Source organism: Emydura macquarii, unplaced genomic scaffold (genome assembly GCF_026122565.2).
Source record: "Emydura macquarii macquarii isolate MOO-44397 ecotype Brisbane River unplaced genomic scaffold, CSIRO-AGI_Emac_v2 contig_2897, whole genome shotgun sequence".
NCBI lineage: Eukaryota > Metazoa > Chordata > Testudines > Chelidae > Emydura > Emydura macquarii.
In genome coordinates this window covers 59869770-59896536 of record NW_027133034.1, presented here as the reverse complement: position 1 = coordinate 59896536, position 26767 = coordinate 59869770, and the positions used below count along the sequence as shown (strand labels likewise).

At 40.2% G+C, this 26767-nt stretch overlaps 1 protein-coding gene across 1 annotated transcript in view; it reads left to right on the top strand.

The window, feature by feature from the left end:
• IL31RA (interleukin 31 receptor A) overlaps positions 1-26767 on the top strand; it is a 70274-nt gene that overhangs the window by 164 nt on the left and 43343 nt on the right. Inside the window, exons 2-6 of the mRNA XM_067569013.1 lie at positions 1648-1732; positions 15236-15532; positions 17233-17353; positions 20957-21128; positions 25032-25138. Coding sequence (XP_067425114.1) covers positions 1648-1732; positions 15236-15532; positions 17233-17353; positions 20957-21128; positions 25032-25138 — 782 coding nt within the window. The remainder of the gene's footprint in view (positions 1-1647; positions 1733-15235; positions 15533-17232; positions 17354-20956; positions 21129-25031; positions 25139-26767) is intronic.

The following is a 26767-nucleotide window of genomic DNA, read 5'->3' as shown; positions in this document are numbered from 1 at the left end:
TCTATTAATTTGTCAGTGCACATTTTGCAGCTGAAGCATTCAGGCATCAGATTGTTTTATTACAGAGCGATCTGAAAACACAGCTGTTATAGCCCACATTTGCTCACTGAGTCTTTCAAACATGTCAAATATTGAATTCCAGCGAATTTTACACAACTGGATCAGATGCTGTCATTTAACCTGAATCTCTGTTTGTTTTCTTTCGAGTGATTTTGCAGCCATGGTGCTGTGGTGGAAGTGTGCAACTAGTCAACTTGCAGCTCCTGCATCACGATCCACACTACTTGAAGAAAACCCATATTTATGGCTAGCTACAAAGTATGGGAAAAACAATTAAAAAACAAAAAAGATTCCCCTGGTGAGCACAATGTTGCTTGCATTATTGTGTACGCATGCCATGACACGGCTTGCCAGGTCCCATCTTTCCACTGTAGCTGCAAAGAACCGCAGGAGATACATTAAAGAGCTACCTGCAGCTCACGAGCCTCAGTCTGAGTATGACTGTGTTAAATGGCTTTGCACAGGTGAAATTGATTGAAACTTTTTGAATACCTTTTTTTTGTACATCAACAAGTAAATAGAATTCAGTTGTCTCTGCAGAGCTAATAGGAGAGAAAAGAAGTCAAAACTGCTCTGTCACTAAATTCTGTAGATATGCATCTAAAATTGAATTGGTCCACAGTGACCTGTTCCCACATGGACATGGTTGCAAGGCCTTGGATAGTAAGCTCCCCAGGTCTTCGTATGCATTTGTATGACCCCTACCACAACAGGGCCCTGATTCTGATTGGATCTCCTGGGTACTAGCAATGATGATAATGATAATGAACGAATAATAAAAAATGAGAGGGTTTAGTAGATAGGAAATAGTCAAGGCAAAAAGGTGTCCATTACAGATGTGAAATAACACATGCCCCTTAAAATCCAGGAAAACTTGAGTGTATGCATAATTAAATAATAAAGAAATAAAGATATTATTATCAGCATGTTATACTTGAACTTTTCCTGTCTATCAGTAACTCATCTGAGTATCTCGGCTATGTTTAAGCAGATGAATGGCTTCATTGACTTTGGTGGAACTGCGCATATGCTTAAACTTTAGCACTTTAGCATGGTAAAGTGCTTTGCTGAATTAAGATCTTAATGGATGGAGCCAACCCCTTTACAGAAAGAAAATGGAACCATTCTAAGAGATTTTATTTTGAGTTATAGCTTCTTAAAAAAAAAGTGCCTGTCCTAGGCTTCTTACTATACACTAATTGCACTGCAATGTTTACCTATAATACCCAATAGAGTAACTGGTTGCACAGGGTTTATTAATGCACATACTGGAACACATGTGCCATATCCCTCCTGCTGAAGTATGGATATTTGAACAGAGTCAAGGTTTGTTGTTAAGATGATGTGAAGAAGCTTCTAAATTAGTAAGCATAAAATTAGGGATTCCAATAAGGCAAACATCAATTTAAGTTCTTTCTTTGGGAAATATAGTCAACTGGAAAAAAGACTTAAAATAAATAATTACGTTTGTTTACCTTTGTATTTATTTTATTTGTGGAATATTGTATTGGTGTACAGCCTTGAGAGAGCTGGAGGAAGTGCCCTATCAGTTGAAATAAATAACTTTTATGTCTATTTTTATTACAGTGTTCCCTGCTCCCAGTTATTATAAAGAAAATGTTCTACTGTTTGCTTTGGATATTAACTGTGCTTTGCAGAACCTATACAGCAGGTAGGATGAAACACTTCAGTAATATTAACTTATATCTTATTTTAACAAACCTTTCTCAAAAAAGGAAAAACTTCTATTCTTTCAAGAGTAACTGAATGGAAAAAGTACATTGAAAAAACTAGAATTTGGATTAGGTGTGTACTAAATATCTAATATTATTCAGCTGTATCCCAGTTAGTTTGAAATGGTATTTGGTGGAGCAGTGTACAACATAGAGCACCAAATGAAGTAATCAGAGGTATTGTAGTTGATCTCAATTTACAGTTAGAAATCTGATAATAAATATAATATCAATATTTGCTTAATCTCATTGTAAACTCACAGAAGAAGCCACATTTAGTTAGATAATTCTTTCCCTGTTGCTTAGAGAAGAGGAGGATGTCTGTATTTGAAAGCCTTGACAAAGCTTCTTATAGTCAGCCAGTCAGGATGCAATATTTTTGGAGAATTTTAAACTAAACAAATGTGAACTAACAGCATTTAATATGTATAGGCAAGATGTGTACAATCAAATGTTACCTATTCAGAGACAAATTTAATGAACCTTAATGTCTGTATATTGTTCACTATTTAAAGAGTCAGTATTTGTCATCAGTGCACAACAGTATCTGAGATTCCAATTTTCCTTTATCCTTAAAATAGTAAATGACAGTGGTAATTTGGCAAAATATTAAGTCTTTAGTGGTGACTTTGGCAATTCACATGCAATTTGTTATGCATTACTTTAAACTCTTTGCATAGTTATCACAAGACAAAGGTCATGTGTACAGAGGTTTTTATCTCAAACAACTTAGAGTTACATGCAAGAAATATACAAATGTCTTCAGAAGCCAAAGCACTCCATAAAAGGGATCCAGAATGTATAGATGTTCAGTTGAACAGTTACATATCAGATATATAATTGTGCAACCAGTATTAGAATCCTTGATTTGGACACTTTTGTAACAAAAGAAGTAACATTCAGGTTAACATATGGCAATAGAGAAAAACAGCAGAAAGCATGGAAGAAATGAGTTCCCTTTGTCGGGGTGCAGAATTAAAAAGGAATCAAAGATCACCTACATATGAAAACTGTTTTGGAAACTTGCATTTTAGTCACATTAGTGTTGTCCTGTACCGTGGGGCACAAACAGCACTGAAAAGCAAAGGAAATTTGCGTTCTGCAACTTTCCTAGCAGAAGGGGTGTTTGAGAGGAGAGCTGGTTTAATAGTGTGTAGTATAATAGGAAATGACACATTCAGAACAAAGTTTGACTTTTTCACTGATTGAACTAGATAATGAGCACTTCTTAAAAGTGCCAGACCACCACCGTATCTGCTTGTTATTTTCATATTCATAGAATGTCATTTTTATGAAACAGAGTTTTTTGTGTATAATGTGTTTGTTTATAATATCAGCTATATTAAAAGAACATTATTGAGGTTGCAAAGTCAAACATCAAAAATTAGGAATTGCCGGAATTAAGATTGCCTGTGCAACATAATTTGTTCCCTTTGTGTGAATCCATACTATTTTTTTCCATATGGAAAATATCAACCCAAACAGTTAGTTTGGCAAAGTTATAAGCAACTGTGACCGGATATTATAGTAGGAAGTATCAAGTAACCTCAATAATAGACTGCTACTGACCCCTCCTATAATGAGAGATGAAATATATGGCGACCTCTTGGGGCAGGACACATGGCTCAGCTAGTTATAATACAATGATCACAAATGGTTTTGTTTTGTACAAAAATGCCAATAAACCATTTTATGTAGTGGAAATCTAGAACAGATCTTCATGAAATCTCGATGAGGTCCACTCCTTTAAACCCCTTTTGCTACAAAAGAGATGTGACAAGCTTACAGGATTTTTCATGAAATTGAGATGAATTTTTGACAAATTGGCTTTTTTCTATTTTGTCTCGATTTGGTATTGGAGGAAAAATCAAGCATACTAAGCCATGAACAACAGAGAAAGACAACATACTTTCTTCACATAAGCAATATTTTGTCATAAGAATGGCTATACTGCATCAGACCAATTGTCCGTTCAGCCCAATATCTTGTCTTCTGACAGTAGCCAATGTTCGATGCTTTAAAGGGAATGAACAGAACAGGTAACTCATCAAATGATCCATCCCCTGTTATTGCCAGATGCTGAGACTGAACGAGAGGGTTAGACACATCCAAAGCACGGGGTTGCATTCCTGACCATCTTGGCTATCAACCGTTGATGGACCTATCCTCCATGAATTTATCTAATAATTTTTTTAATCCAGTTATAGTTTTGGCCTTCACAACCTCCCCCAGCAATGAGTCCCACTATGTGAAGAAGTACTTCCTTTTGTTTATTTTAAACTTGCTGTCTATTAATTTAATTGAGTGACCCTGGTTCTTGTGTTCTGTGAAGGGGAAAATAATACTTTCTTATTCACGTTCTCCACATCATTCGTGATTTTATAGACTTCTGTCATATCCCCCTTAGTCATGTCTTTTCCGAGATGAATAGTCCTGGTCTTTTTCATCTCTCCTCATACAGAAGCTGTTCCATATCGTTAATCAGTTTTGTTGCCCTTCTCTGTACCATTTAATTTCTAATATGTTTTTTGAGATGTGATGACCCGAAATGTACATAGTATTCAGGGTGTTGTTGGATTTATTATATTTATGGTCTTATTATCCATCCCTTTTCTAATGGTTCCCAACATTCTGTTAGCTTTTTTGACAGCTTCTGCGTGTTGAGAAGATGTTTTTAGAGAACTATCAACAGTGATTCCAAGATCTCTTTCTTGAGTGGTAATAGCTGATTTAGATCCATCATTTTGTATGTGTAGGTGGGATGATGTTTTCCAGTATGCCTTACTTTGTATTGATCAACACTGAATTTCATCTGCCATTTTCTTGCTCAATCACCCAGTTTTGTGAGATTCCTTTGTAACTCTTCACAGTCAGCTTTGTACTGAGCTATCTTGAGTAATTTTCATCATCTGCAAACTTTACTATCTCACTGCTCACCCTTTTTTTCCAGATAATTTATGAATATGTTGAACAGCAGTGGTCCCAGTACACATCCCTGGAGGACTCCGCTATTTACCTCTCTCAATTGTGAAAATTGACCATTCATTCCTACCATTGTTTCCTGCCTTTTATCCAGTCACTGATCCTTCCCTCTTATTTCATGACTGCCTAAGTTTGCTTCAGAGCCTTAAGTGAGAGATCCTGACAAAGGCTTTCTGAAAGTCCAAGTACACTATATCCACTGGATCACCCTTGTCCACATGTTTGTTGGCCCTTTCAAAGAATTCTAATAGATTGGTGAGGCATGATTTTCCTTTACAAAAGCCATGTTGAGCCTTTCTCAACAAATTGTGTTCAACTGTGTGTCTGATAACTGTTTTCTTTACTATAGTTACAACCAGTTTGCCTTGTACTGAAGTTATGCTTACCAGTCTGTAATTGCCAGGATTGCTTCTGAAGCCTTTTTTAAAAATTGGCATCACATTAGCTATCCTCTAGTCATCTGATACAAAGGCTGATTTAAGGTTACATACAACAGTTAGTAGTTCTGCAGTTTGATATTGTATTCCCTCCAAACTCTTGAGTGAATACCATTTGGTCCTGGTGACTTATTACTGTTTAATTTACCAATTTGTTACAAAACCTCCTCTATTGATACCTCCAGTTGGGACCATGTGACATACCAGAGTTCAATCCAGACTAATGAGTAGCTGTGTCATCCCTGCCCTATAACTTGGGGTGCCCTTTACAAGGCATTGCTACTCACAAACGGCCTTCAGCATGTAAGTCACTCCCAGCTATGTCTGTGTGTGTGTGCCGCAACCTGTAAGGACCTGGGGATTAGAATCTGTGTCGGTTGATATTCCCACAGTTTCACCTGGAGGCCCTGGAGAGGTATAGCCAGGCAGCAGTGTGGAGAATAGGCACTGGAGGAAGTACTGCCAAGAGACCCAGAGTGAAGTACACTACAGCCTTCTGATTGGCCAAGTGCACCTACTTAATCCCAGGGGTTGGCCCAGGAAGTTGTCTGGGCAGTTACACAAATCTTGGCCTGCTGTAGTGCTAGACTTTTCCTTGTCTCCCGATCTTGGGTCTCTGACTCCAGCCTGACTTTGACCCTGATTCCTGGTTCTTGATTCTAGCCTGGTACTGTCTCTGCTATCCAGCCTGACTCTGATTCTGATTTCTGCCTCTTGATTCTAACTTGGTACTATCTCTGATCTCCAGTTTCTGACCCCAGCCTGACTCTGAGTCTTGTTTACTGGACCTGGCCTTGCGATTCCTCTAACTTCTGTCCAGTGACTCATGTCCCTGGTAAGCAGACCACAGCCTAGATGTGACTGCTAGGCCAGACTGCCTGTGCCCTGGTCCCTTACACAGCAAGCCTGTAAGCCAGACCTTGACTCTCACCAGCCTTAAAAATTACCATAGGGTGACCCCGACACACCTCCAGTCTCGGATTTCCCCCCAGAAATGTATATCCTGTGTTGTCAAATCCTCCCTTGGACAGTATAAATATATTATGTCCATTATTCCTTTAAGGGAATAATATGCACACATCTTGTTATCCCAAATACTTCAACTTGAACACACTGGATTAGATAAAACAGTAAAACAAATTTATTAACTACAAAGATAGAGATTTTAAGTGAGTACAAGTAATGAGGCGTAAAAGTTAGAAATGATTACAAGAAAAATAAAGGTAAGATGTTTACAAATGCCTAACTTAAACTGTATTAGATTCAAGCAAAGTTTCTCACCACATACTTCAGAGGTCAGGACCCCTCCCCCAGAATCCAATGCCTGCTTCCTTTGTCTCTTCATGTGCAGTGCATGCAATAGGTGGGAGGAGACAGAGAGGGGTGCCGTGGGGTACTTGTCCCTCCTTTTATAGTTACAGTCCCCCTCTTGAAAAACATTTCTAGCTGAGATACAGGAAGCCAAAGAGTCTATGTGGATGGATATTCCCTGTTGATTTTTTCACCTGTTTGAACTTTCTTCATCTTCTCTTCCTGCTTGATGACTCTGTTTACTGCTTAAATGCAAATTAAGCAGAACACCCATTCCTTTGTTTAGGACAGACCTGTTTGCCAACTTCTGTCTGGGCAGGACTGTGGGTTGGGAACATGCATTAATAACACCATACAGGGAAATTTTATAACTTCACATACAATGTTGCCACACATATTTGCCAGGAAAATACTGACCTGCAAATTATGAATTTACAAGGCATACTTTGTACAAAGATTGTTACAGTAAGGTGTAGGGTGTGAATACAGGGGCGTATTCTGTCAGAGACAGTTCCTCAGATTTGTCTCCTAAAAAATGGCTCAGGTGGGGAGTCTCCCTCACATCTGAAGTGTAGACCGATGCAAAAAATGTAGCTTCTCTGCAATGGGCTTGATCTTCCTTGAGTGCTCTTTTAGCACCTCGATCATCCAGTGGCCCCACTGATTGGCAAGCTTCCTGCTTCTGATGTACTTAAAATTTTTGTTGTTAGTTTTTGAGTCATTTGCTAGTTATTTCTTCCAGTTCTCTTTTGGCCTGCCTAATTATACTTTTACTCTTAATTTGCCAATATTTATGCGCCTTTCTATTTTCCTCAGTAGGATTTGACTTCTAATCTTTCAAAGCCTTCTTTTAGTCTCTAATTGCCTCTTTCATTCTGTTTAGTCATGGTGTCATTTTTTTGGGGCCTCTTACCAGTCTTTTTAATTTGGGGTATACATTTAATTTGAACCTCTATTATGGTGTTTTTAAAAAGTTTCCATGCAGCTTGCAGGCATTTCACTCTTGTGTCTGTTCCTATTAATTTCCATTTAACTAGCTTCCTCATTTATGTGTAGTTCCCCTTTCTGAAGCTGAATGCTACTGTGGTGGGCTTCTTTGGTATTTTCCCTTCAGAAGGATGTTAAATTTAATTATATTATGGGTGCCATTACTGAGCAGTTCAGCTGTATTCGCCTCTTGGACCAGATCCTGTGCTCCACTTAGGACTAAATCAAGAATTGCCTCTCCCCTTGTGGTTTCCAAGACTAACTGCTCCAAAAAGCAGTTATTAATGGTGTCTAGAAACTTTATTTCTGCATCCTGTCCTGAGATGTCATGTACCCAGTCAATATGGGGATAGTTAAAATCCACCGTTATTACAGTTTTCTATTTTTATAGCTTTCCTAAATCTCCCTGAGCATTTCACAATTACCATCACAATGATAGTGAGGTGGTCAGTAGTAATTCCTACTGCTCAACTCTTATTATTTAAACATGGAAACTATCCATAGAAATTCTGTGGTACAGTTGGATTAATTTAAGATTTTTACTATATTTGACAATATGCTTTCTTTCATATATAGTGCCACACCCCCACAAGCCTGACCTATTCTGTAATTTCTATATATTTTGTACCTTGATATTACAGTTTGATTGTCATAATGTCACCAAATTTCTGTGATGCCTATTATATCAATATCTTCATTTAATACCAGGTGCTTAAGTTCAACCCTCTTAGTATTTTGACTAGTATTTGTGTACAAGCACTTATAAAATTTTAGTTGTCTGCTGTCATATGATGTAAGAATGGACTCTTTTTCATTTGACTGTTTCTCTTCAGTTCCTACTGGTACTTTATCTAGTTCTGTGCTTCCCTCTTTACTAGAATATAGAGAATCCCAGTTAATAGATGTCTCTGTCCAAACCATGTGCTCTTCTGCACCTGTCGGCTTTCCTCCAGCCCTCAGTTTAAAACTCCTATCAACCTTTTTAATTTTACATGCCAGCAATCTGGATCGGTTTTGGTTTAGGTGGAGCCCATCCTTCCTATATAGGCTCCACCTTTCCCAAAAGATTCCGCACTTCCTAATAAACCTAAAACATTCCTCCCTACACCATCATCTCAGACACACATTGAAACCCCGCAGGTCTGCCTTTCCAACTAGCCATGTGCATGGAACTGGAAGCATTTCAGGGAATGCTACCATGAAGGTCCTGGACTTGAAACGCTTATCTAACAGCCTACATTTGGCATTCAAGACCTCTCTCCTACCTTTTCCTATATTATTGGTACGTACATGTACCATGACTACTGGCTCTTCCCCAGCACTGTGTGTAAGTGTGTCTAGATGTCTCGAGAGATCTGCAGTCTTCCCAACTGACTTGCATGGGGTGAATTACCTGGCTCCCAGTCATCACAAACCCAGCTATCTACATTTCTAATGATCAAATCCCCTGTTACTATTACCAGTCTCTTCCTAATAATTGGGATTCCCTCCTCTGGAGGGGCATCCTCACTGTGAGAGGATACCATGACATCCTCTGGAAGGAGGGTCCCAACTATGGGATCATTTCCCTCTGCTCCAGTTTGATGTTCTCCTTTCCTGAGACTTTCAACCTCCTCTAGAGCACAGAGGCTGCCAGATTGGGGTTGAACTGTTCTGCTGTATCCCAGAAAATCTCTTCTATCTACCCCTCTGTCTCCCTTAGCTCCTCCAGTTCAGCCACTCTGGTCTCAAGAGCCTGTACTCGAACCAGGGAGCTCCTTGCACTGAATGCACACATGTGCTGTCCTCCTACAAAGCAGGTAATCATACATGTTGCATTCAGTGCGGTAAAGTGGATTGCTCTCACCCTGTTGCTAGACTTCTGCCTGCATTCTTTTACTTCTGAGGCTTTTTGTGGAGGGGGGTGTTTATTGGCCTAAGTTTAGAAAATGTTAAGTGTACCTGGCTCTCATGCCCCCTTTCCAAACTCCCTTGCAAACTTCCCTGTTTGCTGGCTCCTCTGGTAACTTAGAAGCTGTCATTTTAAGCCCCTATTTTCCCTGAGTAGCCTTTCTCCCTTGTTAATGGAACTTAAAGGGATTGGGAATCAAAACCTCCATTAAGAAGCTCTCAACCTTACTTAGTAGGCTGGTAGGCTCAGCACATTGTTCCCTCCTGTACAGACCACATTATATACTACAGTCAAGCAGCAAGCACACAACCAACAAACAGACAACAGACTCATCCTAAGGGTCACATAATTGCTCCTTCTTGATCTGGAGAACTCCCTGGCAAAACTCCCATGTTTGCTAGTAAAAGCCAGGTCCTATGTTGCCCTGAGGGAAGGGGGTGATGTCAGGGACTATGGGTCTTGAACTATAGTCCACAGGGCTCTGAGGTGCTAGTAAGTTCCAGCCAGCCAACTCAGTGCCCTTTTCATTTTCACTTTGCACGTAATGGAATCCCTAATTGGCAAGTAGGACCAGAACAACAGAATAGGAGGTATATTTAAGAGGATTTTCTGGAATCAAATTGTGGACATATCATTTCAACAATGTATTATGGTTCTATGGTTATTGCAACTTTAATTTGGTTTTTCAAGTTTTTCCTTTTACTTCTGTGTTATCCAAAGTATGATAAATATAATTCACTCTTTAAAGGTGAGATACCTTAATGCAGGACCTGGGTTGCTGACTGTGGTGACAACTGTTTCTCGAGATCTGGGAATGATATCTGAGTAGAAAAATAAAGCATAACTTATAAGTTGCTCCATCTGTAAATAGTTTGAATAGTTCATTTAGATAGTTGTAGTTAATTTGTGTAGTTAAGTGAAGTACCCCACTTAGTGGGTTGTTAGCTCCCCTTCCCTCCGGGGACGGGGCTTGCCTGGCTTTAAGTCCTGTGGGTCCTGCTTGAAGCCTATGCCCAGGTACAACCCTCTACTCTGCCTGTCTGAGGTGCCTTGGGGAGTATCATCTAAAAGAGAAGTGCAAGATCTGCAGATGTTTCAAGCCGAGGACCCCAAAGGAATGCAGCCAGTGCTTAAAGTTCCTACTAATGGAGGCTGCCTTTCCACCTGCAGAGCAGAGAGCAGGCTCATTGGCATTGGTGAGGAGTGCCCCGGCTGCTACAAAAGAATCGGTGGCAAGAAAGGAAACACTGAAGGAGCCTCAGCACCGGCAGGCGTCCCCGAAGGAGCCTCGGCACCAACAATCCCCAGCACTGAGGGGCCCAGCATCACCTGAGAAGCGGCACTGCTCCCATTCCCTGGGGCCGCAGAACAGGAGCTGGGACAGAGGGCGCTGTCCGACACCTAAGTCCAAACCTGCGGAGGATACCAGGATACCAGGATGTGACCTGTGCCAGGACAGCCCTCGACCTCAGCACTGTTAGACTCCCCCTGTGGGGAGAGGTAGGAGGAGGAGGATATCTCGCTTCCCTCCACTGCAGAGACTGAGGTGGCCAGAGAGCTTGTCGAGGAGACAGCTCCACCACCATCTAGCTGCCCTCTGGAGCGTGATCTGGTACTGAAGAGACCCATGGTGCAGTCCAGAGGCAAACCGGCCACGATGGCTAGGTTGAGATCCTCCCAGAGCCACTCACCAGCACCACCCGGTACCGCCCCTCCATGGTCGCTGAGGAGCGAGGAGCTCTCATCTGACTCCGAGGCAGAGTCATACACCTCAGGGAGGAGCCAGCACCGTAGCAGGCAGCGTAGATGGGAGACACAGCTCTTTGTGGTACTGCGGGGCCCACAGTGGCAGATGCCATCTCAGTGGCCGTTTTGGACATCTTGGGTGTACCACCAGGCTCAAGGGTCCCTCTTGGCGAGATCCCACTCGATGGCTTCGGGTGCAAGAGACCAGCCATCCCACTCAGTGGCAAGTGCCTCACATGGTGCCGTAGAAAGCTTGGACTTCAGCACTGGTGCCGACATTGCACACAATCCCGGCGCTGAGGATGAAGAGCCAGCACAGGACCCATCAGGAGTACAGGACCCAGGAGGTCAGGGCATCCTCCGCCGTGGCTGGGACCCTACCTGCACCAGTTCTGTATGACAGCAGGGCACACCAGGAACTGCTCTGCAGGGTAGTGAAGAACATGGGCCTCCAGGTGGAGGAGATTGTTGAGGGAGTGGACCCTATGCTGGATATTTTAATACCTGAAGGTCCTTCTCTGGTGGTGCTCCCTCTTACCAAGACAGTTAAAGACAATACCATGGCTTTGTGACAGACACCTGCCTCTTTGGCCCCAATGGCCAAAAGAGTTGAGAGGGGCATGAGCATTTTTACACACACCCATCTCCTGGGTTGCTTGTAGTGGCAGCAACCAATGAGAGGGAACGCTAAGAAGTTGGACCTCTTAGGGAGGAAAGTATATTCCACTGGAGGGCTCCAACTTTGGATAACGAACCTACATGCTATTCTTAGTAGATAGGCCTTCAATGTGTGACTCTCTATGGAGAAGTTCACAGACTCATTGCCTCCTGACTCCAAGATGGAGTTTACTGGACATGTTAAAGAGGTGAAGGTAGTTTCAAAAACTCTACTACAAGCAGCACTACATAGACTGATGCGGTCGCTAGGACAATGTCATCCTGGGTGGTGGACTCCCTCATGAGGTGCAAACCACCATACAGGATCTCCCATTTGAAGATCCAGCCCTGTTTTCCTCTCAGATGGATAGTAAACTGCACAGTCTGAAGGATTCTCAAGCTACCCTGAAGTCCTTAGGGCTCCACATGCCAGTGCCGCAAAGGAGGCCCTTTAGGCCGTAATCCTTTCCCCATTTCTGTCAGGTCTCATCCAAGCAGGACACAAACTGCCAAAGGGGCAGAAACAATAGTAGACAAAAGACCCAAAAGCCCTCCTCCAGTAGGAGTTCTGGCCATATGAGACAGTCCTCGGGCAACAAGCAGAACTTTTGAGGACGTGCCCGTGGACAGTTCCTTGGATCCACCACTATTGTTTTCACACTGTTTATCCCATTTTCACTGTGCATGGTCCCAAATCACCTAGGACCAGTGGGTCCTTTGCACTGTGAAACTGGGATATTTTTTCCAGTTTTTCTCACGCCCTCCCTTCCACTCTTCCTCCCCTTCCCTGTCCCTCTTCAGGGATCCCTCTCATGAGCAACTCCTTCAGAAGGAAGTGCATGTGCTCCGGGAAGTCAGAGCAGTGGAAGAGGTCTCATGGGATCTCAGAGGGAAGGGGTTTTACTCCCAGAATTGACTAATCCCAAAAGCCAAGGGAGGGCTCCACCCTATCCTCGACCTCTGAAACCTCAACAAGTACATGAAGAAGTTGAGATTTCGTATGGTTACCCTGGTCTTGATTATTCCATCCCTGGATCTGGGCGATTGGTATGCCGCACTCGACTTGAAGGATGCATATTTCCATGTGGTCGTCTTTCTGGGCCACAGGAAATTCCTTTGGTTTATTGTCAGTCAAGTGCACTACCAATTAACAGTCCTACCCTTCGGCCTCTCAGTGGCTCCCTGCATTTTCACCAAGTGTATTGTGGTGGTAGCAGCATTCTCGAGGAAAAGAGGAGTACAGGTGTTTCCTTACCTCAACCACCCAGCTTTTTGTGGCGCTGGCAGAAAGGATGGAGGGTCTTTCGGTCTCTTCCCAGAGAATTTCTTCATGGATTGCCACGTGCATCAGGACCTGTTATGACCAAAAGTGCCGACTCCTAAGCTTACGGTCCATTCGACGAGAGCCCAGGCCTCGTCGGCAGCCTATCTATCCCGTGTTCTGATTCAGTACATCTGCAGAGCAGCCACGTGGTCCACCACCCATACTTTCGCTGCTCATTATGCGATTACTCGACCAGCCAGAGACAACGCTGCATTTGGCAGAGCAGTGCTCCATTCTGTAGTTCTCTGAGCTCTGACCCCATTTCCTTGGTCTGGCTGGGGAATCACCTACTTGGAATTGACATGAGCAAGCGCTCGAAGAAGAAAAGACAGTTACTTAGCTGTAACTGGTTTTCTTCGAGATGTGTTGCTCATGTCCATTCCAAGACCCACCTGCCTATCCCTTTGTCGGAGCCAACCAGCAAGAAGGAATTGAGGAGGAGGAGGGTTGGCAGGCCCCTATATAGAGCACCATAGCAGCACAACTTCAGTGAGCCCCAGAGCTGATCCTGTGGGTACTTCTGAGGGAAAACTTTCTGGTGAACTGTGCATGTGGCGTGCACACACCTACTTGGAATGGACATGAGCAACACATTTTGAAGAACACCAGTTACAGGTAAGTAACAGTCTTTTCTCCCATTCAGGATTATATAATGTTCCAGTGGCAACTACAGCAGTTACATACATGGAAAAGTAATACTAATAAAGTATTTACTTTGTAGTTAGATATCTTTTAATGGAATTTTACATCTAGACATGAGGAGCTAGAACTATATAATTGGCCTGCTCTCCTCAGACCCTCCAGCAAGTGTTTCATGCACCATGGTTTGAAAACCTTTGTTCAACAGAATGCATTCATTCAATCTGGCTTCTGTGCCTTTTTATATGCACTGTATTTCATTTTTCTGCAGATGTAGATAAGGATGTAAATTGTATGAGGGTAGGAAAGTTGATGAGTTGTCAACATGAATTACAGCTTAATTTTAAACATTGATCTTTTCTGTGAATATAGTCCATTGCATTGATTCTATCTGTTATTATAACAGAAAATGTCATTAAGAGAATGAAAAAAAAAACCAAATTATTTATCTGTAACTGATTCTCTCCCCCCCATTTTCAGTTGTGTTGAAACATTTTTTGCCCTCCTTGCTTGTTGAAGCCATTATGGTGTCATTTGTACACCTTCCTTATGACTATGAAGATGTACAAATGACATCCTCAAACATCAGTGCTCATTAATATGTTTTTTCAAACAATTGCATCAAATTTCAGTGACTAGCTTGAGTCTCTATCTGATGCTGTATTTGGAAGTAAGTGTACTGACTCTTCCTCAGTCATATATCAGTTGCTATGAGGCAAAAAAAGGCTAATAGTGCATGAGATGGATTCAGAAGGGTGAGGGAATTCTCTTGTCATCTTATTTTGGGTTACTGTAATCTCTTTATTTCTAGCCTAGTTTTACAGGTAATCACACCAGTAGATTTTTCCTGTGGTCACTAGGAAATGACCACCTACTGCGCTTACAAACAGCTTCCCTTGGATGATCTGACCCTATCTATAGTAGGAAATTGACTCATTGCCGATCACTGGAATCAATAACGGGTTAACTGCCTGGTGTGGACAAGGCATCCTTGTATGTAAGGCTTCACAGCACCATGGTAAAAGGAGGAACAAACATTCTGAAGTCACTCCTAGTTTCTTTTATGGTAACACAATATACTTTGCCATCTGATGGCTTTTGATAATTAATTATTTTAAATCTGTGGGGTACAAAGTAGAGCCTTTCAAGGTATGTCCACACTGCAGTCAAACACCTGTGGCTAGCCCATGTCAGCTGACTCGGGCTGGCAGGGCTGTTTAATTGCAGTGAAGATGTTTGGGCTCAGGCTGGAGCCCTCATGGGGTATCAGAACTGGGCCCCAGCCTGAGCCTGAACATTTACGCTGCAGTTAAATAGCCCCCCAGCCCGAGCCTCGTGAGCCCAAGTCGGTTCACTTGGGCCAGCCATGCGTGTTTGATTGCAGTGTGGACATAGCCTGTAATGGTAAGTGAAACTATGGCTATCTTTTTAAAAAATGTTTGATTTGTGTGAATTTTTTTGTTTTTAGATCAAAATTCTATGAGAAATGCTTATATTACTCCTCAATCTCCTGAAATTGAAAGAGGTTCAACCTTAAAACTTCTTTGTGTTCTGGGAGACTATGACATGCCTTACAGAAATGCAAGTCACATCATCTGGAAGCTGAATCAGAATTTGATTGCACAAGAAAACTACAACTTTATCAACGAGACTGTTTCTGGTGTCACCATCCATAATTTCACCTATGAAAGTGCACATGTGAAATGCTTAATTAAGTATCCAGATAAAGAACAACTTCTGGTTCACACCAAAGTTAAATCTGGTTGTAAGTAAAATCATTTGACTTTGAGATTAAAAGGTTTTAAAAGATACTAATGTAAATGATACCTTTAATAGTTACTATTGATGACTTTTAAATGTTTTTAAATTATTAATCCATGTGTTAGTTTGTTGCATTTTTAGGACATCTATGTGCAAACATCTTTCTGGTTTTTTGAAATGACAGAGTACCTGCTTCTTTTACTGATGCTTGTGCATAGCCTTGACTTCAATGGGCTTTTGTTCAAACCCTTAAATGCTAAAGGCATCTTACGTCTAGACTACCCTACCCTAATTTTCTCCAGGGAAAGTACTGAGTAAGCTCCTGTGGTCCAGTGAATTATAATTGTCCTATAAACTGTCTGAAAGTGATGTTTTTTGAATGAACATGCATTTCAGTCTAAAGCTCTTGTGACTGGGGATGAATTAAGGCAGAATTTTCAGATTCATACTCAGGGCTGGGAGGGGAGCAATGCTCCATTAAGTTTGGATCCAAGGATCAGTGCAGAGAGAAGTCCACCACTAGGAAAGTAGAAATCAGTACTGGCAAGGTAGGGAGTCCTGAGTGCCACAAGCACTTCAGCAAAGGAGAGGTTCTTTGATTTTGTTATGCTGGGTGAGGAAGGGCAGCTTTAGTTTGAGGGGTCCTTCGGTTGGATTGTTCCATTGAGACTAGTTCCATCCTACTCAGCTCCAGTTCCTCCTTATGGGGAGCCTGGTTTTGGCACAGAAACATCTTTGGAGTCTCATATTATCATAGATTATCCTGTAAAGGTCACAGAGGATATCCTTTTTAGGGGAGGGGTATTCTAGCTCTTAGGACAGTGGAAATCAGCAGTCTCTTTAATGTGAGATGCTGACAAATGCTATAGGTAACTCAAAAAAGTCAATCCACAAAAAAGTCAAAGGCTCATGCAAGGTCCTTAGATCACTGGTATTACTGGATGTGGAGTCAAAGACACTTAAGAGGAACCAGTAGGAACTCTGTCATTTCAGAGGCTGTCTGCTTTTCTCTCTGACTACTAGACTTTTGTGGAGTTTCCTTCCTTTCTTCTGAATAGCTAATTTGGCCTTCTGTCCCAACCCAGTACACCTGTGGGATGTCTAAGTAGGGGATTCATTCCCTGCCTTTGGATCATATTATTGCTGGTTCTATGGTTTGATTTTGTAATATGATAGAAAACTTGAGGGTGCATCTTATTTACGAAGCAAGTAAGATCTCTCTCTCTCTCAAGTTTATTCTACTCAGGCTATTTATTTATTATTATATCCATATATTTGTGATTTTTATATAAATACAAATATATTTCCTGAGCGAAATAAACCTTTGTGTGTGTGTGTGTGTGTGTATATGTATGTGTGTATATATGTGTATATATATCCTGATCAAAATAATCTTTTGAAACTGAAATGTGTTTATTGGCCTAAGATAAGATTGTTACTGAGTTAACAGAAAGTACCTTCAAATCTGCTGTTTTTTATTACACCAAAAATGCTTAGTTATATATTTTTTGAAAATTAATTTGGGTAAAAACCATTTGTTTGAGCTTTAATGGCAGTAATGAGTCAAAGTAGGAATATGCATATTGTAAATTTAGTTAAATTTGCCATGTAGCTAAGCCTTCTGACTGGCTAAGACTATTTCTGTACAATATTCAATTACATGTTTTTGTCTTAGAGTTTAATTCTTTTTTTATCTGATTATAGTTCCACCAGGCACACCAGGGAATATTTCCTGCATTTACCATTACGATGTTAAATTTACTTGCAGTTGGATTCCAGGAAAAGAAACTTATCTTACAACAAAATATACTCTTATTAGAAAGCAGTAAGTATCAGACATTGGGTATGGTGGATGGAGACTGTCACCTCTTGGTTACCAGTTTAACTCTCAGCCTGTAATGAAGAAAGTAGTTATATTCTGTTCTCTTTTTAGTCCCTTATGTGAAATAAATTAATGCTTTTAATCCACTATTTAATGGACAGATGTTCATATCATAATTGGGCATTTATATCTTTATATCCAAATTTTTAATTTCAAGTCTTGGACTTTTGGTGCTTACTCATAAGAAGGATGCATTATAGAACTTTGGAGCATAACTAGTATAAAGCCCACTATTTATTAAAAGTATTATTAATTTATTTGTATTTTGTTAGAACCCATGGTGTTGTCCTTCATTGTAACTCCATCCATGTGATACAGTTGCAAAAAAGGTTAATATCATTCTTGGTTGTATTAACCAGAGTATTGTATATGAGACATAGGAGGTAATTTGTCTTGCTGTACTTAGAACTGGTGTATTGTGAGAAAGTAAGAAAATAAGTAATTTTTCAGTAATAGTGTGCTGTAACACTTTTTTAATTTTTATATCTGATTTTGTAAGCAAATATTTTTAAGTGAGGTGAAACTTGGGGGTACGCAAGACAAATCAGACTCCTTAAAGGGATACAGTAGGCTGGAAAGGTTAAGAGCCACTAGTTTAGAAAACCTGACCTATCAGGAAAAATTAAAACAACTGGTTGTGTTTAGTTTTGAGACAAGAAGACTGAGGGGGCACCTGATAACAGGCTTCAAATATGATAATTGTTATAAAGAGGATGATGCTCAATTGTTCTCCATGTCCACCCAAAGTAGGCTAAGAAGTAATCAGCTTAATCTGCAGCAAGAGAGATTTTAGTTACATGTTAGGAAAAACTCTGACTATAAGGATAGTTATGAACTGGAACAGGCTTCCAAGGGAGGTTGTGGAACCCCTGTCATTAGAGGTTTTTAAGAACAGGTTAGACAAACAGCTATCAGGGATGGCCTAGATATACTTGGTCCTGCCTCAGTGTAGGAGGCTAGACTAAGTGATGTCTCGAGGTCCCTTTCAGCCCTAAATTTCTTTGTGTCTAAAATGGGTCTTGACATCCTGGTCCAATCTGGTCCAGTAATTAAGTAATTTTAATTGGTCTTCTACCAAGCTTCCTGAGACAGTATGTGGTTATGAACTGTAAGTAGGTTAGGACTGAGGGTATTTAATGTGCAGATTAAAAACAACGAGAGTCCTATAGCACCTTAAAGACTAACAAATTTCTGTGGGCGTAAGTTTTTGTGCGCTGCAACCCACTTCGTCAGATGCATGGAATGGAAATCACAAATAGGAGGTATACATATACATCCAAGGGTAAGAAACAACAATGGGGAGGGCAAGTGCTAACAAAGTCAATTCAGTTAGAGTACATGAGTCCTGTTCACAACCATTGATTAGAAGGTGAGAATGTGTGAACAGTGACAATTATTTCTTGTAATGAGATACCATTCCAAGTCCCTGTGCAGACCCAGTCTGATTGTATCAAGTTTGCATATGAGTTCCAGCTCTGCAGTTTCTCGCTGAAGTCTGTTTTTGAAGTTTTTTTTTGTTGAAGTATGGCAACTTTCAAGTCAGCTACAGAGTGTCCTGGGAGATTGAAGTGATTTCCTACTGGCTTACCATTTTTTATGTCTGATTTGTGTCCATTTTGCATAGTAACGGTCCAGTTGTACATGGCAGAGGGGCATTGCTGGCACATGATGGCATATATTGCATTAGTAGATGTGCAGGTAAATGAGTCCTGATGGTGTGGCTGATGTGGTTAGGACCTGTGATGGTGTCACTAGAGTCGATGTGCGGGCAGAGTTGGCAACGGGCTTTGTTGCAGGGATAGGTTCCTGGGTCAGTGTCCTTGTTGTATTGTGTACGGTTGCTGCTGAGTATTTGCTTCAGGTTGGGGGGCTGTCTGTAAGCAAGGATAGGCCTGCCTCCCACGGCTTGAGCGAGTGAGGGATCATCTTCTAGGATAGGTTGTAGATCTTTAATGATGTGTTGGAGAGATTTTAGTTGGGGGCTGTAGGTGATGGCCAGCAATGTTCTGTTGTTTTCTTTGTTGGGTCTGTCCTGTAGTACAGCGGTTCTCAACCGGTGGTACTTACCGGAAGGCTGGGTGGTACACGCGCCGCTGAATCCGCCGCCGCCGGAAGGGCCCTCCCACCCCCCCGTGCGAAACCGTGCCGCCGAAAATGGGGAAACGGCGGAAAGGTTTCGGCGGCGGGCATTGTTTCCGCTGCGAAACCCCGCTGCCCGTCTCTTCCCGCCGCCGCGAAACCCCGCCGCAAATCCCTCCTGCCGCCACCACGCAACCCCGCCGCAAGTCCCCTCCCTTTTTTTTCCCGAGTGGTACTCGGGTCGGGTACAGTCGGGTCAAGTGGTACTTGACCCGGCTGTACCTGGCCCGAGTGGTACTCGGGAAAAAAAAGGTTGAGAACCGCTGCTGTAGTAGGTGACTTCTGGGTACCTGTCTGGCTCTGTCAGTTTGTTTCTTCACTTCTCCAGGAGGGTATTGTAGTTTTAAGAATGTTTTATGGAGATGCTATAGGTGTTTGTCTCTGTCTGAGGGATCGGAGCAAATCCGGTTGTATCTTAGGGCTTGGCTGTGGACAATGGATCGTGTAATGTGTCCTGGGTGGAAGCTAGAGGCATGAAGGTATGTATTATGGTCAGTTAGTTTTCGGTATAGGGTGGTCTTAATGTGACCATCCTTTATTTGTATTGTAGTGTCCAGGAAGTGGAATTCTTGTGTGGACTGGTCCAGGCTGAGGTTGATGGTGGGGTGGAAATTATTGAAATCCCAGTGGAATTCTTTGAGGGCCTCTTTCCCGTTGGTCCAGATGATGAAAATGTCATCAATGTAGTGTAGGTAAAGAAGAGGTGCCTGAGGACGAGTTTCGCGGAAGTGATGTTCTAGGTCAGCCATAAAAATGTTGGCATACTGTGGAGCCATGTGGGTGCCCATAGCTATGCCACTGACTTGAAGGTATAGATTGTCTCCAAATCTGAAGTAGTTGTGGGTCAGGACAAAGTCACAAAGTTCAGCTACCAGGTGTGCCATATCATCATCAGGGAAAATGTTCCTGAGGGCTTGTAGTCCATCTTTGTGTGGAATGTTGGTGTAGAGAGCTTCTACATCCATAGTGGCTAGGATGGTGTTTTCTGGGAGATCACCGATGGATTGTAGTTTTCTCAGGAAGTCAGTGGTATCATGAAGATAGCTAGGAGTGCTGATGGCACAGGGCCTGAGGAGAGAATCCACATAGCCTGACAATCCTGCTGTGAAAGTGCCAATGCCTGAGATATGTATAGATAGAAGCCACATAACAGAAGGAGTGAAGAATTTCTTTGGTAAAGTAATCCATTCACTTCTGCAATAAATTCTGCAGAAGAATTGGAAAAGTATCTTTATAAAATGTTTCTTATTATGGCTGTCAAGAGACTTATCTAGAGAGAAAATATACAGTTAGTTCAATATGAATTTTAATGAAGAATTGTTGAAGATAGCCTCTAAATATTTTTTTCCTGCATTTTAGAATGATTTTAAGTACTTTTCTCTTTCTGCTCTTTGTTTTTGGTAATAGACCCATTGTTATGGCAACATATTGTGATGGTATTTGCCAAACAAATCAGAGTGTATGCTATTTATTTTATCCATTCACTGATCCAGGCTATGTTCATGTGAGAGAGGAAGATGCTTTAGTTGAAGACAAATTGGATTTTCACTCTGTGCAAGATATAAAATCAGGTAATTTGATGTATGTATCCTTAGTTGATGACCACAGAGTAGATTAATTAAGTTATTAATAACTTCATTTCCTGGGTATTCCTAGACAAAAATTTAAAATGGATTCAGTTGTGATCTGTCCATGCCTAGGATAGCCCACTTGAAAATGCCAAGGTCAGGCCACTCTGCAAAAGGAAAGCAGATTCTCCCAAACTGGTGACTAATACTGTAGTTAGATTCACCAACTAGTCACAAACAGTGCTTCTGATCCCCCACATTGGTTATAAAGAAGCTAAAAACAAGAAGTTACACAGCCCCCTTTATTGCATTTCAGTTTCTGACCTCCAATTAGTAACTAGGTCCAGTCAAGAGATAAGTTATTAAAACTCTACTCCCTTTCTCAAAAATATTCTACTCATTCCCAAAGAGTCAATTACATTACCAGACCAATATAAGTTTGGATTGTACCCAAAATATCATACTGACAGCCAATCCTTTTAGTAACTAAAATTAAATGTTTATTGTAAAGGGAAAAAACAAACAATACAAGAGATGGTAAATGATCAAAGAAATCAGATACATACAAATGACTTCAAAGTCCATATATATCAGATTCTTAGCAGAATTGTGGAGTTTGCAGGCTTGTACAGTTCCTCTGGAGTACATCCAGTATCTGAATGGGTCTCAGTCCTTTGTTTCACAGCTTCACTTGTAGATGAGTTGATCCAGAGATAGGAAGTAGGAATGAAGACCAGATGGAGATGGTTCAGCTGCCTTTCATATTCCTTTGCCATGTGACTTGTATGAAATATAGCCACACAGCACATGGCATGGAAAAGCCTCGGAGTCCCTTGTCCTTAAGAATGTTCTTATATGTCCTTGTGATTCATAAGGTGTAGTCTTGGCTTCTCTCCCTTGGCTCATTGTATAGGTGATGACCCTTGATGAGTCATCAGTGCTGACACTAATCTGCCTGGAGGTGTGACCCAATAGCACAGCACAAGTTTTTGGATACAGATATATCACACATATCCATAACTTACAATACAAATATGACACATACATATAAACATACTTAGCAAATTATAACTTTTCCAATGGTACCTGACAAGGCATATCTCATACAAATTATTGTAATTTTTGCAATATAGATATCAATAATTTTATAAATGATCACCCCTAATCCAGACAGCATCAAACCAGTGTTGAGAGTACATATTGATAAGCTCCTTAAGGGTAAAAAAAAATAAATTACCTGTCTGTTATTAACCCAAAACCAAGTATTACCTAGGAAATTTAGAATTAAGGTTACAGTTAAAAGAAACCCACATAGAGCTGACTGGAAAAAAGTTTGAGCCATTTTCTGATGGAATATGTAGTTTGGTTGAAATTGAAATGCTTTACAAAATCGTGTCTGTTTTGCCAAAATTCTGTTGTGGAAAGAAATGGGGAAAAGTTCTGACAGTATTGAAACATCCAATTTCAACGTTTTTTGGAAGAAAACATTTTGGTTTTTCATTTTGAAATTACTTTGTTTTGAATTTTTTATTGTATGTTATATAAAATAAAAATCAAAACAAAACATTTAATTTTTGACAAATGAAACACTTCAGTCAATCTGAAATTTTTTTTATTTCCAGAATTTTCTTTTGCAATTTTTTTTTTTTTGAAAATTTCAGGTTTTGTTCCAATCAGAATGAAGCCAAACTTAAAAATCTCAAAATGTTTTGTGAAATGGAAATTCCATCCTCTGCTGAACTCTAGTAAGAAATACTCTGTAAGGTACTTCTTGCAGATACTGTGTCCATATATTAATTGCTGCCTGTTAAAAGTTATCACTAATAGTTGTGTTTTGACTAGGTAATTAATGCGCAGTTACATTTTATTTATAGAATAATATTTATTATAAGTGTATACATAACCTGACTCTCAGTGGGAGCTGTTGATGCTCATCACCTCCGAAAATCTGCCCACCGTCTTTTTAAAGACCACCCAAAAACAAAATGTGCTATTTAAGACTGGAACTGCTTTTCTGAAACCAGCTTCCTGATATCCAATTCAGTCTTTGGGATGACAACACACATTCAGTAAAACCTGTGACTGTTGGGCAATTGGAGTGTTTTTACTATTTAATTTAATTTAAAATGTCTGTCAACAAACTTACTAGTGCTTTCAAAGAGGATTGCAGAAATAGCAGCCTCCAAACAGATCACTGATACAGAGCAATTTGGCTTGCTTGGTAATCTGTGTGCATGCAAACAATATGGCTTTTAATACAGCCAAATATAAAGTCGTACATCTAGGAACAAAGAATCCAGGTCATGCTTGCAGGGTGGGGGAATCCATTGTGGGAAGCAGTGAGCTGAAAGAGACTTGGCATCAGCTGAACATGAGCTCTGAGTGCAACTTTGTGGCCAAAAGAGCTAATGTAATCCTTGGCTGTGTAAACCGAAATCTTGATTGGGGTAGGGAGGTCATATTATCTCTGGATTTGGCACTGGTGTGACTGTTTCTGGAATACAATTTCTAGTTCTGTTTCCACAATTCAAGAAGTGTGTTGATTAAACTGGAGAAGGTTCAGAAAAGAACCACGAGAATGATTAAAGGATTAAAAAACATGCCTTATTAATGAAAGACTGCAGGAGATCATTCTGTTTAGTTTAACAAAGATAAGATTAAGGGGTGATTTGATTAGTCTATAAGTACCTACACGGAGAGCATAAATTTGATAATGGGCTCTTTAATCTAGAAGATAAAAGTATAACAAGATCTGGAAGTTGGAAGTTGAAGCTAGACAATTTTAGATTAGAAATAAAGTGTAAATTTTTAACAATGAGGATATAATTAACCATTAGAACAATTTACCAAAGGTTGTGGTGGATTCTCTACCACATGCAATTTTTAAATCAAGATTGGATGTTTTTCTAAAAGATATGCTCTAGTTCAAATAGGAATTAATTTAGGAATGTCCTATGGCCTACATTATGCAGGCGATCAAACTTGGCAGACACAGAAACTAAATTTCTTCAGTCTTGAATCATAATTCTGCTCCCCATTACCATTCTTCTATTCTGCTACACCACATACCATATATATAAAGTTGAAGCTTCAGAAAAATTTGACTTTTTTGAGAAAAGAATTATTATACTTCACTTCTACACAATTAATAAGTTATAATACTGCACTGTCAAAATTAGTAGTATGAAAGGCACTTTTTCATATAGTACAATACTACTTTTATAGTGCTTATCTTGTATCAACTCTGTCATTGACACTCACAAAAAAAGAACAAGACAGCTGTGGAGCAGACTTTCCAGAACAAACATTACATTTCCATTTCAAACTGATGTTTTATACTCCTTCTGTCTTTGTGAATTACACAATAACAGGTTTCTTTTCCACAAAATATCATCCTCTACTAGGGTGACTGGATTGCAAGTGTGAAAGATCCGCAAGGGGGTGGGGAGTAATAGTCAATATATGAGGCAAAGCCCCAAATATCGGGACTGTCCCTATGAAATTGGGACATCTGGTCACCAGATCCACTACTGGAGAGCTGGCTACACCACAATAGCCAAATCCAAAATTGACCTTCTCTGTTTAATGCTTTAGACTGAAGTTAGAAGATGCAAAGTAGATGCAGTTTACATTGCAGCATTGGTTAATATTTTTATCTCAGATTTGGCCAGAAATTGTTTTTTATCTTGGTAGTTTTCATTCATTACATAACTAAGAGTTTTCCTAGGTAAATATTCTGCTGGTTCAATTAAAGAAGAATATCCAGTAGTTTAAGAAAATAAAGGTCATTACAGACGTTATCTACAAAAGATGAGAAGTTCTAAAAGAAAAATTAAATGTGCCATAATAACAGGCTATTTTCCTGAGGATCAGTTCTTATTTTTATCTCATTTTACAGTCTTTGTAGACAAGACAAAAATATTACCTGCATTTATTTTTATGATGACAGTTGTGTTCGCAGATGGACTGCAAGAAAAGTTACCTACCTTAACAAAACAAAATATGCTCAGGTTAATAGTCAGTAAGTATCTAGTATCTTCCTCATAAGAAAGATTTTGGAATGACTTAAGTCTAAACTAACTGTACATATTTAATCTACAGTAATAATACTTGGCATTACTACACACTTTACATTTTCAGATTGTGGTAAAACATTAACTAATTAACCCTGAATACACCTTGGAGGTAGATTTGCAACTATTATCCTTATGCTAAAATGAGCAAATATACAGAAGCATAAAATGCCTTGACAAGAGCACACACTGAATCAGTGGCAGAGCTAAATTTTGAATTCAGACTATCTAGTTCCTAGCACTTTGCACAGCCAATGAAACAGTGCTGCCTCTTGTTCATCTGCAGTTTTTATATGTGTTTATGCATTTCTTTATGCTTACCAGTTCGCTGGTGTTGTGTTATATATTTCTATGCCCTATCCCATGGTGATTTCCAATTCTCTATTGCATTTTGTCTGTTCAAATTGGAATTGAGATTGCTGAGAAATGAATATCACATATCCAGAGTAAATGCAGATTTGGGTAGAATGATGTAAAAGAACAAAACTGCTGGCATCAAGGATAGATACAGTACAAACATAAATCTCCTAGTAGTCAGTTTTATAATTACTTTGATAAATCTACAACCATGTTTAATGTTTTATGTTTGGAAAATTAAATACAATAGACCTAATTCTGCCTTCAAATATGCACATATAACTTCTTTTGGCTTCCATAGTAGTTGTATTGGTGTAGCAAAGGTCAGTTTTTGCTGTTAATATTCATGCTCTAGTAATCAAAAACATTGGGGTTAAGAGAAAAACAAAGGAATGGATAGGATCACTACTAAATAGGTAAAGAAACCACTTTATAGAGGACATGGAAGTAACAGGTACCGACAACAGCTAATAACTTTAAAAAAAAAAACCAAAAAAATGAGAGAATGAGAAGTGCAGAGTTGACAGTGTCTGGAGAATTCTGTTGAAAGGATTGATGACAGAGTAGTGAAACAGTTCCTAGATAAGTTAAATGAAATAGCAGAGGTGGATGATATAAGTGTAAAGAATTAGCAGAGAAAACTGAGAAAGGACCACTAGGGATCATATTTAGCAACTCACAGAAGAAAGGTTATGTCAAAGTTTCAGCGCAACTGTACTTTTATTCCACCTCTGTGGTTCACCAAGGACACCTGCTTTAGGCTTCTGGCTTCCAGCCATCACTTCTCTTGGGCAGAGACCTGCATCTCACTTCCTCCTTACTGGGAATCTTTAAAGCTTCACAGTTCCCTTCCTAAACTGTGATAACCCCAGCAAGCCAGACTGCTTAAAAGCCAGCATCTGCACTTTGCTGTCTCTCCAGAGTATTCTCTCCAGTGTGTTGCCTGCAGTTATACATTAAACAATCTATAAAAGCAAGCACATTTATTCTTAAGGTGAAAGTGTTACAGAGAAAACATTAGAAACAATAAAAGAACATACATGCGTACTAAAAAGCTTACCAAAGATCACCCCCAACTCCAACCTCAGGCTCTGGTAGGTGTCAGTCCTTCAAAACCCACTGCTTGATTCTACCTGTTCATAACTGTCTCAGATTCAGAACCAGAACCTCCATAGGGCAGTCCAGCCTATTCTTTAAACAGCTAGAGTCTTTAATTTCCA